The sequence below is a fragment of the Larimichthys crocea genome, unplaced genomic scaffold (genome assembly GCF_000972845.2).
Source record: "Larimichthys crocea isolate SSNF unplaced genomic scaffold, L_crocea_2.0 scaffold220, whole genome shotgun sequence".
NCBI lineage: Eukaryota > Metazoa > Chordata > Actinopteri > Sciaenidae > Larimichthys > Larimichthys crocea.
This window is the reverse complement of record NW_020852928.1, coordinates 363,595-379,574: the sequence shown is the minus strand read 5'-3', so window position 1 is coordinate 379,574 and position 15,980 is coordinate 363,595. Positions and strand designations below refer to the sequence as shown.

At 41.2% G+C, this 15,980-nt stretch overlaps 3 protein-coding genes across 4 annotated transcripts; 2 read left to right on the top strand and 1 right to left on the bottom strand.

The window, feature by feature from the left end:
- Nucleotides 1–1,396: 1,396 nt before the first annotated feature.
- On the bottom strand, nucleotides 1,397–3,051 carry borcs7 (BLOC-1 related complex subunit 7). Its single transcript, XM_010750954.3, has 5 exons — nucleotides 2,770–3,051; nucleotides 2,173–2,235; nucleotides 2,003–2,046; nucleotides 1,858–1,878; nucleotides 1,397–1,717 (listed from the first exon to the last, which is right to left on the bottom strand). The coding sequence occupies exons 1-5, from the start codon at nucleotides 2,899–2,901 to the stop codon at nucleotides 1,666–1,668; spliced, it is 312 nt and encodes a 103-aa protein (XP_010749256.1). The 5' UTR covers nucleotides 2,902–3,051; the 3' UTR covers nucleotides 1,397–1,665.
- An 874-nt stretch (nucleotides 3,052–3,925) lies between these two features.
- cyp17a1 (cytochrome P450, family 17, subfamily A, polypeptide 1) lies at nucleotides 3,926–9,976 on the top strand. Of its 2 annotated transcripts, XM_010750958.3 has the most exons (9): nucleotides 3,926–4,350; nucleotides 4,447–4,585; nucleotides 5,547–5,782; nucleotides 5,965–6,051; nucleotides 6,545–6,763; nucleotides 7,223–7,392; nucleotides 7,524–7,627; nucleotides 8,301–8,569; nucleotides 9,174–9,976. In XM_010750958.3, the coding sequence occupies exons 1-9, from the start codon at nucleotides 4,030–4,032 to the stop codon at nucleotides 9,288–9,290; spliced, it is 1,662 nt and encodes a 553-aa protein (XP_010749260.1). In that variant the 5' UTR covers nucleotides 3,926–4,029; the 3' UTR covers nucleotides 9,291–9,976. The 2 variants fall into 2 exon arrangements, with proteins under 2 accessions (XP_010749260.1, XP_019127087.1); XM_019271542.2 differs by having other exon boundaries at nucleotides 8,301–9,287.
- A 378-nt stretch (nucleotides 9,977–10,354) lies between these two features.
- On the top strand, nucleotides 10,355–15,520 carry snai3 (snail family zinc finger 3). Its single transcript, XM_019271543.2, has 4 exons — nucleotides 10,355–10,424; nucleotides 10,564–10,663; nucleotides 13,098–13,697; nucleotides 13,972–15,520. The coding sequence occupies exons 2-4, from the start codon at nucleotides 10,585–10,587 to the stop codon at nucleotides 14,148–14,150; spliced, it is 858 nt and encodes a 285-aa protein (XP_019127088.1). The 5' UTR covers nucleotides 10,355–10,424; nucleotides 10,564–10,584; the 3' UTR covers nucleotides 14,151–15,520.
- The last annotated feature ends 460 nt before the right edge of the window (nucleotides 15,521–15,980 follow it).

Sequence of the window (15,980 nt, the reverse complement as noted above, 5' to 3'; positions counted from 1 at the left end):
TAATGGTGTGAAAAAGCACTTGCAGTATAAATGAAAGAGCAGTCAGCACAAAGTCCATGTTTAGTCTTTAGGTCCTGAGGTGGAAGAGGCAGCAGAAGATGTGAGGTGTTCCCTGACGAGCCACTGTCCCTGGACCTGTATCGTCACAGACGTTGGGGCTCTGATAAGATGACGTGCTTATATTAAATACTTAAGAACCATTTCACATATTGATATTATTATTTATCATTCTATAACTATCTACACACATGGATTGTTCTGACTGAAGGCCAGCGTGTCCCATGTGTGTGTGTTTGTATGTGTTTGTGTTGTTCTCATCAAACTCTCCATGTGCCGCCGTGGGACACGTGCAGCATTAGCTCAGAAGACTGAGCAGCGCGGCCTCGGGGACTCCGTCAGGGTCAAGCAGCTGTTTGGCCTTCAGGCTGCTGATAAGTTTGTCCCTTTGCTGCTTATCAGGAGTCTGAGCTGAGGCTGCACACAGACAATTCCTCATCTTCATGGAGAAATCCTTCACCACCAGAATAATATCCATCTTTAAGTATTAAATCATTTCATTGTAATCAATTAACAAAGGTCTTATTTATGTGGCATGCTGAATGGAAACTGTCAACATTGAAGAGTCGCCATGCTTCTACAGCAGCCCAGAGTGGACATACTAAACACTGGCTCTCTCTTAGGAAGGGGAGACTGCAGTGAGGGGGTTGCAACAACTACACCTCTAAATGCTCCAAGCCTACACACTGTTTCTTTAAGGTAGTGCTTCACGTAAATATAAGGACTAATGAAAACTCTATACTCTAGTCTGAGCCTAAGGAATCAGACTAAACACAGCACAGCTCCTTCCTTTCTTTTGTGGACTGGATTTTTTACCCTCATATTTATGTTTTTCTTTCATACTTCATTATCTTATTTTTTATTGACATGTGACATGCCATAATATGTCTATGCCAGAGTCCAAAAGGTATCATTAACCCTGTACTCGTACTTTGCTAATAAGAATTTAATAAAAATTGAAATGACAAAAAAAATAAAAACGTGCTGCTTAGTTTTGGCACGTCCTCCTCCAGCTCCATCCTTGAACCACAAGGCACTGTGGACTGTGTGTCTCTGCCAAAACATTTCCCAGTATATCATTTTACATTTCATTCACATGGTCGACTTCCTCTTCTTGTTTAATTACCGTCCTCTCAAACCTAAATGACTAAAATAAGAACTCATTCTGCACTTCAGAACCACCAAAGCTTTTGTTGCAGCCAAGACAAACAATCGTAACCTCCAGCAGTCAGTGGACTCAAGGATGTTATGCTTCAGTACAGGTCTGTGACACTATGACTCAAAAGTTTTGTGCTGTTTGATTTGATTCACAGAGTGACATCATGAGGAGTCAGGATGATGTAGACAAGGCATTTAATAAATTAATGTAATACAATTGATCAAACATTTTACATAACTAAAAAAAAAACATGTTCCATGTTTGCTGCTTTGCAGAAAGACCTTAAACACAGTTTAAGTGTTTGTGTTTGATCCAGAGCAACACATCACTCCCAAAACAGTCCCAGCTGTTAAAGTCCAAACATGACAGATCCACATGCATGTGGCCCAACGTTACACACAGCCCCCCCCCGGCCCACCCTGAGGCTGGAGGTGAAGGAGGCGGCGGGGTCACTTCAGCAGGTGTCTCAGCTGGTCCTGCAGGTTTTTAGAGTGTTCCACACTGGAGGACGAGAATGAGCAAATGCAGGAGAGTCAGTGCACGTCACATGCATGTCAACACGTGGTGTTCTGACTTTCTGCTGATGTAGTGAAGTCAGCTGCTTGTACTGCAGCGTAACTGAAACAAGAGTTTAGACTTACTTCTTCTGGATGGCCTCCTGCCTGACAGACAGACAGGCAGACACACAGACAGACAGACACACAGACAGACAGTTAGTAGTTTGAACTAAAGCGATATGAATGAGTTTGACATATTAGTGCTCATAGGCAGCTGCTTGATACTCACTGGTACTGTAGGTGTGTGGTGATGATGGACATTTTCCTCAGACTCTATAAGACAAATGAAAGATTGACTTATGCCATCTTGTAGACCACACAAACACAAACAGTGACTTTACCTCTGACTCCATAGTGTTATGTGTGTGTGTGTGTGTGTGTGTGTGTGTTTATACTCACATCCTCAGAGTGCAAGATGGCGTCCTCCTGAATGACCATATTTCTTGCTGCTTGACCAAGAAGCTGAAAGAGACGTTAACAGCACTGATTATTTTAATACCAACTCACAGAAAACAGTACAGACATGTCACTGTTTCCTCCTCAAAGCTTCAAACTGTGACAGAAACTCACAGAATCAGAGAAAAGCGGTAAAACTGTGACGTTTTACCTGGACAGTTTGTCTGACGCGGGAATGTTGGGGAGAAGTGAGCTTAGGAAGCTTTGTTTGTCATAAAAATAAGATGTCAATATTAATATTTAGCTGTATTTTCATAGCTTCTGTCGAGTTATAGCCTTAATCGAGCAGGTTTAGCTAAATTACAGTGTTAGCTAGCAGTGTCAAGTTAACAAAAAATAATGCCTGAAGCTCAATTTTCAAAATTAAATCCCTACAGATAAAGTCAAAGGGATTAACGTCGGATGTGCTTGACATGCTTTTATTCTGAAAACAACACGGCCGTTCTGGCTGTGCTTCCGCTTCCGTTCTCTTAGCGTTGGTTCGCGGGCGCGTCGTGCTGAAGCTGTCACAGCGGGGTTAAAGCGCGCGTGCCGTCTCACCTCCTGGCTGCGGGAGCCCTTCAGCACCTGGCGGGTCAGCGCGATCACGTCCCCGCTGCAGGAGCCCACTTTATCGGATAGTAAACCTTTGACAGACTGGCCGAACCGCGGCTGGGACTCAGCTGACGCCATTTTCTGTTTTGGTTAGCCAAGCGATGGTGCGCGGGCTGGGACAAAACTGACAACAACGCGTCCCACTGGACTGACCAGAAGAAGTCCTCTCCCTTCATAATTCTATGAATTATGATGTGTTTGTAATGGATAGTCTGCAAAATAAAAACAAATGAATCGACATGTTTTTTGTATTTTATTTTATTTTTTTATTTTATCTATCACAATCTGTCATACACACATCTGTCATAGTTTGATTCTTGTTGTCCATAAATTCTGAATAACGTGGCATTTTATGAATAGGCTGTATATTTTGATTTAACTAACGAATAGTTTTATGTAAATTATGCACAGTATTTAAAAAAATGTTGTGCTACTATAAATTATGTGGGAATACTAAAACTATAAAAGTGTATAGTAAGAACTTAACTGTCACTGGTCAAAGATGTATGCTATGGAAGCCCCAAGCTGTCATACATTAATACATTTTATTGCCTTTCAGTTTCATTATCTTGAGATCCATAGAAAATTATTGCATTATCTCAAGATAACAAGATGAAAGCGGAGGAAATAAAATGTATGAATGTATGACCGCTTTGGGCTTCTGTAGTATTCTGATTCTTTGCTTAAGTAAAAGTAGAAATACCACAGTAGTATAACACATACAAATAAAACTCCTGAATTCAGTATTTTACTTGAGCTGCACTAAAGTATTAACAGTAAACTAAAGATGTTACACTGTCATATTATTGTGTTGCATTTCATTGAATTATTATATGTTATATATTATTTATATAATGATATCTACCAGTGTGTCATGTTTTAGAACCTGCTCATATGTTCTGTGTGTAAAATGTCCTACAGCTGTCAGTATTTCAAATACCTCCAAACTGTACTTTCCACCTCTGCTGACTCAAATTTCGCAGTATCATGTTTCGTCATAGTTCTCTGCAAGGATTCAGTGAATCAGGCGTCATCTTATCTTGTTTGAATTGGCTCAGCCATAAATATTCAGACTCAAGGATTTGACATTGAAGGAGCTGCATAAAAGCGTGGCCCTGCAGCAGCTCATGGCCTTTCTGCATAGCTCCTCTCTGTGATGCTTAGCTTTAGCTGAACCAGCCCCTCTCTGTCAGGGCCCTCTGCTGTATGGATATGGCTTGGTTTCTGTGTCTGTATGTGGTTTTGGTTGTGGGCCTGGTTTTATTAGCTCTGAAGCTGAAGTTGAGGATGTCTGAACATGGGCATCAGGAGCCCCCACGCCTCCCAGCACTGCCCCTTATCGGCAGTCTGCTTAGTCTGCGAAGCCCACACCCTCCTCATGTGCTTTTCAAAAAGCTGCAGGAGAAATACGGAGAGACGTACGCTCTAATGATGGGCTCCCATAACGTCATCATCGTCAACCAGCACAAACACGCCAAAGAAGTCCTGCTGAAGAAGGGGAAGATATTCGCAGGGAGACCCAGAACTGTGGGTATACCTCTTCATTTTCATCTTCCACTTCTGAGCACCAGTGGTCATTTATGTGTTTTTCACTTTTCCATTGCTGTGCTGTGTGTGATAAAGGTAACCACAGATGTTCTGACCAGAGATGGGAAAGACATTGCATTTGGAGACTACAGTGCTACCTGGAGATTCCACAGGAAAATAGTCCATGGAGCTCTGTGCATGTTTGGAGAAGGCTCTGCCTCCATTGAGAAGATCAGTGAGTACAGCTCATCCTCCCCTGTGATTCTTTTCACTTTACATGATTTTAGACAGCATACACTCAGTTGGAGCTCTGGCATTTCTGACAATAGATTGCTCTCACTTATGTCTGCTTTACTGGTATTTATTTATTCATCCACATGGTTTTGCTTTATTTGATCAGCTTCTGAGATATTGGTGGAGCTGAATGAAATTTAGTTTGTACTGCTCAAAGCAATAAAAAGTGTCCCCAATAATAAGACCAAACATGTGGCATTATCATCTGCTTTGACTGTATTATTACAGCATAGTATTCTACTACTTCTCTTCTTCCCACAGTGGCATAACATTTAGAGTCATGTAAAAAAGAACGGTTTAGGAACAGTAAAGATGAACCTGCATCCTAACAACATACTTAACATACAAGCCCGAGAATAATGACCACAAGAAACAACCATCATGGTGAAATATTATTTATTCTTGAAACTTTATTAGTTAACTATTTTTCCCACACTCACACTGATGTCAATGATATGTATAACCAATAGTCTTATCTTGTAAAACATTTTATAGTCAGTTTCTTATAATCTTTAAACATCATCTTAACTAACTAAAGAAGACAGTATTTAAGGTCGTCAACAGAGCACATGATGAAATCTGTCTGTAGCTACTCCCATCTGATACTTTTACTACATTTAATGTAACAAAACCCTTAAATAATAATTAGAGAATCTAAAAATAACAACATCAGTGTGTAAGACAGCCTGCCTGCAGTCCTCAGTTCTAAACCAAAAAACAAATATTTATTAATATTAGAGTCATTTCTATAGTGAGAATCTGGGACAGCAGGATGGAATATGTGTAACTTAGTCAGTGTAAACTACAGTGTCTATTAAATGAAATGAACACTTCAGTAACATTTGTAGAGAGTAAACCTTGTAAACATGTCAGTAAGTGAAGATGGTCTGTGTCCTTCTCAGTCTGTGCAGAGTCTCAGTCTCTGTGCTCCGTCCTGTCTGAGGCAGCAGCTGCTGGACTGGCCCTGGATCTGTCCCCTGAGCTGACTCGGGCCGTCACTAACGTCATTTGTTCGCTCTGTTTCAACTCCTCCTACCGCAGAGGAGACCCAGAGTTTGAGGCCATGCTGCGTTACAGCCAGGGCATCGTGGACACTGTGGCAAAGGACAGCCTGGTGGACATCTTCCCCTGGTTACAGGTAGGTCATATGACCAATACTGTGAATGTGGGGAATGACAATACACAATAGGACATATGAACACACAGGAGATACACAGGAACGAATCATGGCAGACTGTCCATAGACATTATATTAGTCATATTTGTATCAAAATGTTATCTACTAATTATATAATATGTCACTGTGCCTCTTTGTTGCAGATTTTTCCCAATGCAGACTTGCGTCTTCTAAAGGAGTGTGTTTCAGTCAGAGACAAACTTCTACAGAAGCAGTATGATGAACACAAGGTACAGTTGATCATGATATGATTACATACTTGTTTTGATATTTTATTTGAGACATGTATAATAAAGTGTTAACAACAAATCAGATCAATTAAAATACTTTGAGTAAATATGCTGACAGACATTCAAACAATATTTTATCCATAATTTTTAATCAGAAAGACGTCAGACAGGAAATATGTGATATTAAATACAAGCATCTCAACAAACAAATTCATCTGCTTCCTACTTTTATGATACACAGGTACTGAAATGTTGGAGTCATTTAATCAGAATCAGAAATATTAATACTACCAGTATTTTAGAGAGGGTAAAAAAACATCAAAACAAGTCAGATGAGAGGAAAGGTAAATGTTGGGGAAAATATGAAGATGAGCAGGGGCAACTGCAGCAGGCTGCGTGCACTGCACACTACACTTAAGACTAGACTAACCCCATGAAATGCAGTATACTAAGAGTGTGTGTGTTCACTGTACGTTGACATGCCCCCTCCCAGGCAGACTACAGTGACCATGTGCAGAGAGACCTGCTGGACGCTCTGCTGAGGGCCAAGCGCAGCGCCGAGAACAACAACACAGCAGAGATCAGCGCAGAGTCTGTGGGCCTAAGCGACGATCACCTCCTCATGACTGTAGGAGACATCTTTGGAGCTGGTGTGGAAACCACCACCACCGTGCTCAAATGGGCCGTCACCTACCTCATCCATCACCCACAGGTAAGAGTGGAGCAGTGCTGTGCACACGGGAGTGTGTTTGGTGGAATGTGACATATTACAAGCAACAGTACAATTCTTTATGAGTCTTTCATTTAAGGGATAATGAGGCTTAAAGAGAAGTATGTTTTTAACAGGGTGATAATGGATTGCATGTAATCAGATTACAAAGTAAATATAATTAGACCAGATTACATTTTAAATAACGTGTATAAGGATTACTTGATTACATTTTGCTATATCCTCCATTATCACAAAACATTTGTGGTTATATATCTGTTCTATTCTCTCTGTAGTTTATAAGGGGAACATTCGTGTGAAATTCATACACGTCTTATTAAGGCTCTCACCACCTCACCATAACGACATAAACCCCTGTCTGCCTGTGTCTCCTCATATCCAATAAAGGGTGAAAATGGCAAAAAAAATGAAAGAGTATTGATCTCTGACTCTGTGTTACAGGTACAGAGCTGTATCCAGGAGGAGCTGGACAGTAAGGTGGGCGTGGACCGGTCCCCTCAGCTCAGCGACAGAGGCAGTCTGCCTTACCTTGAGGCCACCATCAGGGAGGTGTTACGGATCCGCCCTGTGGCCCCCCTGCTCATCCCCCATGTGGCCCTCAGTGACACCAGGTACACCCCAAAATGCCATGAAAACTCCTTCAGGGCTATCCTCCACCACTGATGATAATGTTGATTTAACCCTGGAAGCACTGAATCTGAGAGAGCTCTGGTCCTTTAATGCCCCCTTTTTGTCTCTGTAGCATTGGGGATTTCACAGTGAGGAAAGGAAGTCGAGTCATCATCAACCTGTGGTCTCTGCACCACGATGAGAAGGAATGGAAAAACCCTGAGCTCTTTGACCCCGGTGAGAGGAAACTTTCTGTCCAACGCTGCCATATGCTATCCTGGAAAATGATGCACTAAAATTACTGTGATATTATTAAGGACATGAGTTCATCATCACCTACCCGAGTCTATTTATTATGCTGATATTAAAGGTCCAGTGTGTGGGATTTAGTGGCATCTAGTGGTTGGTGAAAGTTAAACTACAGTGTCTGTAAATGTGCAAATGAGCCCTGTCTTGAGCTAGTGTTTAGTTGATCTATTCTAGGCTACTGTAGAGACATGGTGGTTCAACACAGTGGACTCTGAGGTGGTGTCTGTAGATATAAAATGTTCATTCTAAGGTAACAAAAACATAATGATTCTTAATGTTAGGTGATTATACACTAATTAAAACAGAGGTATAAATATTATATTCTGTTTCTACCACATTCTGTAAATAGAGCTCCCTTCATTTGACACACTGGACCTTTAATGTTCTAAACTGTTGTTGCTCTAACTCCACTCACCTCCATTGTATTGGGGTATATCTGACAAATTAACCCTTTATTAAAGGACTGTTGCTTGATTCCTATGCAATGGAACTGCAACCAAATATGAGCTTGCAGCAGCTTAGCTCCATGATCATCACTGTTGTTGGTTTCATCGGTTGGACCCTGATTGTGAGGCTTCATTCCTGTGTTCTTCCACTGCAGGCCGGTTCTTGGACAGTGAAGGCACAGGTCTTATCATCCCATCATCCAGCTACCTGCCGTTCGGCGCTGGAGTCAGGGTGTGTCTGGGTGAGGCTTTGGCCAAGATGGAGCTTTTCCTCTTCCTGTCCTGGATCCTACAGCGCTTCACCCTCTCTGTCCCACCAGGACACTCTCTGCCCAGTCTAGAGGGCAAGTTTGGTGTGGTCCTCCAGCCAGCCAAGTACAAGGTGAACGCTGTGCCCAGACCAGGCTGGGAGAGAAAGAGCCAGGTGTGTTGAGCTTATCCCTATGGTCTCGACAGCATCGTGACCCAAGGGCCTGTGGGCCACCAAACATACAGCACAACATGCAAGAGTGAACTGGACATATGAAAACATCTCTTTGTATGCATGACATTTATAATAAAACTCATCACTACACAATAGACCAAGGGAACACAAATTAACTCATAGATCCCTACTGACACTCACCGGTAAGACCACTACAAACCTTCAATCAATAAAGTAATTCCATTTATTTTCTTTTGCAGTTTCTGTATTGGAATTAAACCATATTCACATTTACAGAATATGGCAGAAATGTAATATAACCGTCCCCTTTGACTGATGTATTAATGTATGTGACATTATTAGATTGTGAATGCCGGAGGATCAATGTCAGAGCAGAATTTTACTGTTGTAGCTGCTCCAGACGGAGCTACTTTAGTTCTCAAACCTAAGGTTGGGCCGCAGGTACAGCATAACTTGGAGGCATAGTGAGATAATTAAAAAAGTAGAAAAAGAAGCTTCTCCTGTACACATGTGTATCCATTGTCTTTGTTTTATTGTGAAATATTGAATATTTTGACTTCCTTGAACTTTTTTTTTTTTAAAGGAACCATCTGAGACATTTAGAGGAACAGCCCATAAACATCTGCAACATGACAAGAGGTCACGACCCTGGTCTTTTAAAAAGGATCACAAGCCAAAATGTTTGCAGACATTTTATTAGCAAGCAATATTTGTATTTTATATGTTTATACGCTTTTATGCATATATGTGTGTGTGTGTTTAATGTAAAACCTTAATCTGAAAATTAAGTAGAAGCCTGACTATATCTGTCAAACACATATAGTGCAAAAAAAATTTCCCTCTGAAATGTAGTGCAGTAGCAATAGTAAAGTACACGCATGTCAAACTTTACTCTAGTAAATGTACTTACTTGTACTGTAAAATGTATGTACTGTCAAAATGGATCTGAGAAGATGCTGCATGGGTTTTCAACATGTTCTTAGGACAGTATCAGATTGTCATGTGAGTATTGCTACTGTACAGTAAAAACACTAAACTCAACATTATACTTAAGTAGAGTACACGTCTTAGTTACATTCCACCACTGTAGCTCACATGGTACATTTATAATATACAATAATATAATGTTTCCACAGCACTGAATCCAGTCAGGTGTAACTACCAGCAGATGGAATGAATGTATGAAGACGGCAGGTAAACATGGAGGAAGTGTTGAGTTTAATCAGAACACAGGAAGGCTTCATGCTCACATGTGATGAGAACTGAAGGTGTTTCTCTGTTATGCTGTTTATGTAAGTTATGCTGTTTAGTTTTTTTAGATAGCTGAACTACTTTTTGTCTCATTCACATTAAATATAGAAATGCAAGATCATTTGGTGCTTGTTGATTTCACATTTACCCTTTGAGAAACATAGTCCTGGCTTCCTGTTATCATGACTCTGCTGTTGTTTCTTTGGGTTCATATAAAGACAAGGGGTGTCTTTCAGCTGTTTCAGTCGGCGGGAAATCTGCCCACTGTGTGTGTGTGTGTGTGTGTGTGTGTGTGTGTGTGTGTGTGTGTGTGTGTGTGTGTGTGTGTGGCTGAAGCCTCAGCAGTCTGAAGTGCTTCTCATTCCACTATAGTGAGCGGCTATCACCATTCATACACCTGTTTTGTTGGGGTATGCTGATTGACACGCAGAGCCCGCCCCCTGCACTTGTCCCTTTATTGTAATTGGTTCGACACTGGTGTCTATGGAAATTCCCCCGCGCGACCCTTGGCTCACACCTGACCATCTCTAGTCAGAGGAGAGCGCGCGAGGCCGCAGGCGGACAGACACTCCTTGCGCCCCGCGTGAGTCCAGCACGGTCTCTGACACACACACACACACACACACACACACACACACACACAAGTACACACACACACACACACCGACCAGCGACAGCTGCTGCCGTTAACTGACCGGCTGTAGACCACCGTCCGTCCACAGCAAACTGAAGAGGGCGACGACATGCCGCGGTCTTTTCTGGTGAAGAAACATCCCAGCAGTAAGAAGCCAAGCTACGGAGGACTGAAGTCAGAGACTGAGGGTAAGACTGTCCACTGACACACACCACTCTGCATGCGAACAGGAGTAACTGTAACGGCGAGAGGATGGAGAGTAACTAAGTACTCTGTAAGTGCAGTTTGAAGGCTCAGGCTATTAGACTGTGACAAAGAAGACACATCCAGATAACCTGAGGGAGGGAAACTAAGAGTTCATGTTCAGAACAGTACAAGACACAGTACTGTTACACCTGCTACCATAACCCTCTTACATAGTAATACATCATTAACTAACAGTGACTTATTTCATTTTTATATTTAATAGATTTGACTTCTTAAAACTGAACTGTATGACTTTTACTTCATACGTGATGTTCCAAGCTTTATTACAGTTTATTGGTTCATAAACATTAAAAACAAGTTTCTTGTTTTAATCACTAAATGTTTCAAACATGTCAGAGTTTAACAGAAAGAGAAACAAAAGATTTGTCTGTCCACAAAACAAAATGCAGTTTTGTGTTTAGCAGGTGCAAAATCCGCCCCCAAAGAGTTCCAGCATTGTCCCCGGGTCCTTGAGAGACTAGAAGGGCCCCATTAAGCAGCCTCAAGAGCCTATGTAGCGGCCTTCCAGGCTCCTCCTGACAAATCCCTGCTTCAACCTTTGTATTTGTTCCAATACAGCCCTTAAAGCGAGCTTGAGCCTCCCCCTCCCCATCCCACTGTATTGATGAACTTCTATTAGCATCAGAATAGGGCCAAGAAAGAAGAGCTGGTGATAAGTCTGAAATCATATTCAGTTAAAAGAGGAATATGCCGTCATGTTACGTGTGCAAACCTGGTTTAATCTTTGGCTTGAAAGGACAGATGGTGATTTCCTGCATGTGTTTGAAGATTTCAAAAGCTTTTGTACCACCGCAACCGTATTATTACCTGTGCGTGTGCATGCGTATGTGTGCATGTATTTCTAAACCCCTGAAAACTTGGTTTCATATATGAAGTTTTTTTTAAAATATTCAAATCTAAAATGAAGACCCACTTTGACCTTAATGACACTGGAGAAGTGAACTATAATATGAGACACCTTCAGGGCCTGCAGATCTCCAGAAAACAGATGATGTAAAGTCTTCCTCTGTGGTCTGATTAACAACTTTATACATGAGAATGATGAGGAAGACACATTTCTGATCATCTCTATAAATAGAAATACAGAAAGCTTTAAAGAAAAAAAAAAGGCTAATAAAAAGCTAAATTGTCATCAGACGGCAGCTGATGGGTGTGGAGATTGCATTTTGGCCAATGTGTTCCTGCATGTGATTCTGCATTCATATGCAAATATCTGTTTATAGAGATTATGAGGTAGGTTCTAAAAATATGGATGAAACAGATCTCTCAATCAGTTTATGAAATAGACAGGACTAATATATAACAACTGAGATGAGGTGCTGTATTTCAAACGTGCTACAAGACTCCCCATTCACAAACAAAACTAGTGCCTAATGTCACAGTTCGAAAAAAAATAAATAATTCAAGACTGCACAAAAAAATTAAAAGAATAAAACAGCAGGAAGTTATGGTCTCAGCTGGGTATAAGATCTATAAGAGAGATTTGAATCATGTCCAATGTCCAATGTAAATGATGTACATTGGACACTCAAGGAAATGTTAACTCCACCTTCAAAGTGTGGACCGGACCTTTCTGTCATCCCTGATGACAGGATGAAGCTCATAGACAGAGTTCACTTTTAAATCAGGATTACAAACTGTCCAGGACATGAGTCTTGAAGTCCTGAACTAACTGACAGTCACCAAACCAGTGTTGTCCAGGGAGCTTTGGAACGCAAGAGGAAAAAATGGACAAGCATGGCCCGAACAGCCCATTATAATATATATATATATATGATATTATATAGATATAATATTATATATATATATATATATATATATATATATATAATACGACCTAATTATATTATTATATACATATAATATAGTTAACAGCATAGAAATACACTGGTAAACTTAAGGGTAGAAGAACTACCACAAACTATGTCAAGAAAAGGTGGAGAAAAAGTAAAAGACGTGAAACTTTTTTTTCTACTTCCTGTTTTATGTGTCTGTGTGAATTTTGCTCAAAGGGTCTTGTTCATTTTGTCATTACTAAAATGAAAGCAGCAGAACCGAGCTGTACCATGCAGTGGGGACAGAGACGAGCAGTGCAGCATCAAGCAGCTAAAGAGACAGAAACAGAGTTAAAAGAAAGGCACTATTGGACAAACACGACTCAGAATGTTTGATCATGTGTAACTGCTGGATGTGTTAAACTGTTGTTTAGTAACTACTGTTAGTTCACCAAGCTAACAGTGTCCATGTTGTTTCTGTTGTTTCTGCAGAAAACATGTGACCAAACAAAATCTGAATACATAAGAGTATAATATGTGTGTGTGTGTGTGTGTGTGTGTGTGTGTGTGTGTGTTTTAGAGGCCCCCTGCAGCACCCACAAAGATTCTCTGCACAATGAAATCCCTCCTCACCATCACTCAAAGCCACAACAGAGAGCCCAGTCTCTCTCCTCCTCCTCCTCCTCCTCCTCTTCCTCTTCCACTTGTCATCGTTCTCTCAGAGCAGACCGACTGCATCTTCCATCTTCTCCAAACGCCTCCCCTCACTCCCGCCCTGCAGAAGCTTATAAACCAGCTGAATCCTGCACCAAAGTGAACCTGGAAGTCCAGTGTGTCACAGCAGACCACAGGCGGAGAGAGAGTCTTCTCCCTCCGTCCCTCCCTCTCCTGGCCCTCTTTCCAACCATCCCTCCCGGCGGCAGCAGGCAGGAGAGCTTCAAGTGTTTGGACTGTCATAAAGAGCACTTGAGCTTCTCGGGCCTGGCCAAACACAAGCAGCCCCAGTGTGAGTGGAGCAATAAGAAGTACTTCAGCTGTAAGTACTGTGAGAAGGAGTACGTCAGCCTGGGAGCGCTGAAGATGCACATCAGGACACACACACTGCCCTGTGTGTGTAAAGTCTGTGGGAAGGCGTTCTCTAGACCCTGGCTGCTTCAGGGACATATACGAACACACACAGGTCAGTCAAACACACACACTTAAGGGTGTTTACAGCACATTCGAAAATTCAAAGCTATGACATGAAGGAGCTGGAGTGTTCATATCTGTTGTAATATTGTTTGTGGTGTGAGCTTTGTGATGACAACTTGACATAATGTGTCATAAACATGTCATAACAAACCCAAGTAGCATCCATAAAATCATTTAGTTTTTTATGTTGAACGTGGTTGTGTTTAGTCAGATAGTGGATGGATTTCCGTTTCATCGTGACTGACGTGAATCTCTGTATGCAGGAGAGAAACCATTCTCGTGCCTCCACTGCAGCCGAGCTTTTGCTGACCGATCCAACCTGCGAGCTCACCTCCAAACACACTCCGAAGTGAAGAAGTACCAGTGTGTGAGCTGCTTCAAGACCTTCTCCAGGATCTCCCTGTTAGCCAAGCACCAAGAGGCAGGCTGCCCTCTGTCCTGACAGCCTGTGAACATCAACCCACTCCAAAATACTCTTCTGTGGAGTCTCACTGTTGTCCGTGCAACAGCATCATCTCAGAGGAACTGCAGCGATCTTTGCATAAGTTGTTTTGTGGATCATAAAATCTTGTGCTCGAGCAGTGGAAAAAAGCTGTGTCATGTGATGACAGTGATTTTACAGAGGCAGCTTGACAAAAATGTGTTTCAACGTGTAACTTCCTGTCAGGAACCACTTGCTTTGTTGTTAAGCATACATGTATTTCTATGAAGTGTTTACAATGCAGAGATTGAGGAGACCACAACTGAGCCAGTCACAGCCACACATGTAGGCTGATGTTCTTTTAGGCCCAGCACTCAGTCACCGTCTCAGTCATTACTCCTGCCACTCCTCTGCTGTTATAGGATGCTTCTCACTAGGCCTGTTGCAATTATCACAGGATTATTAATCACCATTATTTGAGTTGATTATGATTTTCCATCACAATTTCCAGCGTTTAAGATTTGACTGGTACTCTGTAATCATGCCATCTCTTGATTCATCTCATTAATTAATTACACTTGACTGCACCCCCAACTGTCTATCTTAACTTTGAATATTCAGTTGAAAACAAGCATTAATGAACATTTTCTTTGCAGATTCTCTGTAAATTCAGGCAAGATTTGTGCCTCGTGGATTGAAACGTGGCTAATGTTAGACAACAAACTGGGTGCCATTTCCATCAGCTGAATTAAAGCAAATGAACAGAGAAAACATGAACAGAGAAAACAAGAGCATGATTGTCTGGACATTACTGCTATTAGGCAAGTTATTTCCTTTCAGTTCATATGAGACTTCATTCCCTGCTTTTTGAAGAAAGATGGTGACAGAGCAGTACCAATAACATTAGGCACTACATTAAGTTAGTATTGAATCACACCACGGTTATGACATGTATCCCTTTTGTTTCTGTATCAAAGTGCATTTTGTTTGAAATGCTCTTAAACTGTCTGAGTGACCTTGGGAAAAAAAAACTTGCACTGTTTTGTTATGTATATTTTTGTATTCAAATGTTTGCAGACTTGATAAAAAAAATAAAAATTTTGTATGTACCAGTTCACGTGTGTAAAAACATGAGGGGTCAGAGAGAGGAAATCATATTTACACTGCAAGTGATCAATCCAAACTCCATTTCACTGTAATCAAATATTGTTCCATATTGATTCTATGTTTCTCCTGAAATCTGACAGACATAACACATTTCATACTTTAATATTTCATATTTGCGAAACTGTTTTGCTTGCTCATGGTGTGCATGTGTGTTTCATATGTTAGCCTGTAGAAAACATTCCACAAGTGGTCAAACAAACACTCTGATCCCAAATTTCATTGCAGCAAAAGCTGAGGCAACTCTTGACAGGGAGGATATAAAAGAGCTGTGCAGTCACTTAGACCTATGTACCGTATTTATTTTATGTTCATACAGTAACAACAGAGTCCATCCCTGATGTGTGCAGGACAGGCTGTGAGACTGAAATATAAATTCTGTGTGAGCCAGAGGACCAAAAAAAAAAAGAGCTAATAAAAGAGGCAAAATATACACCACTTCTAATATACTTTCATTTTAGTATCCCTTTTATTTTCACTGTGTTTTCCATTATAACCAACTCCACATTCAGTCATGTGATTCACTGTTGACAGAAATATTGTGACAAAAGCTCATTAGAGTTTCTCAGTCAACTTTCATGGAGATCGTTCAGGTGTCATCACAACACATACAAGCAGAATACGAGTGGCTCCAGGATGCTGCCTTGAGGAATTCCAAAATCTGTCATTTAGTTATCAGTCACTTCA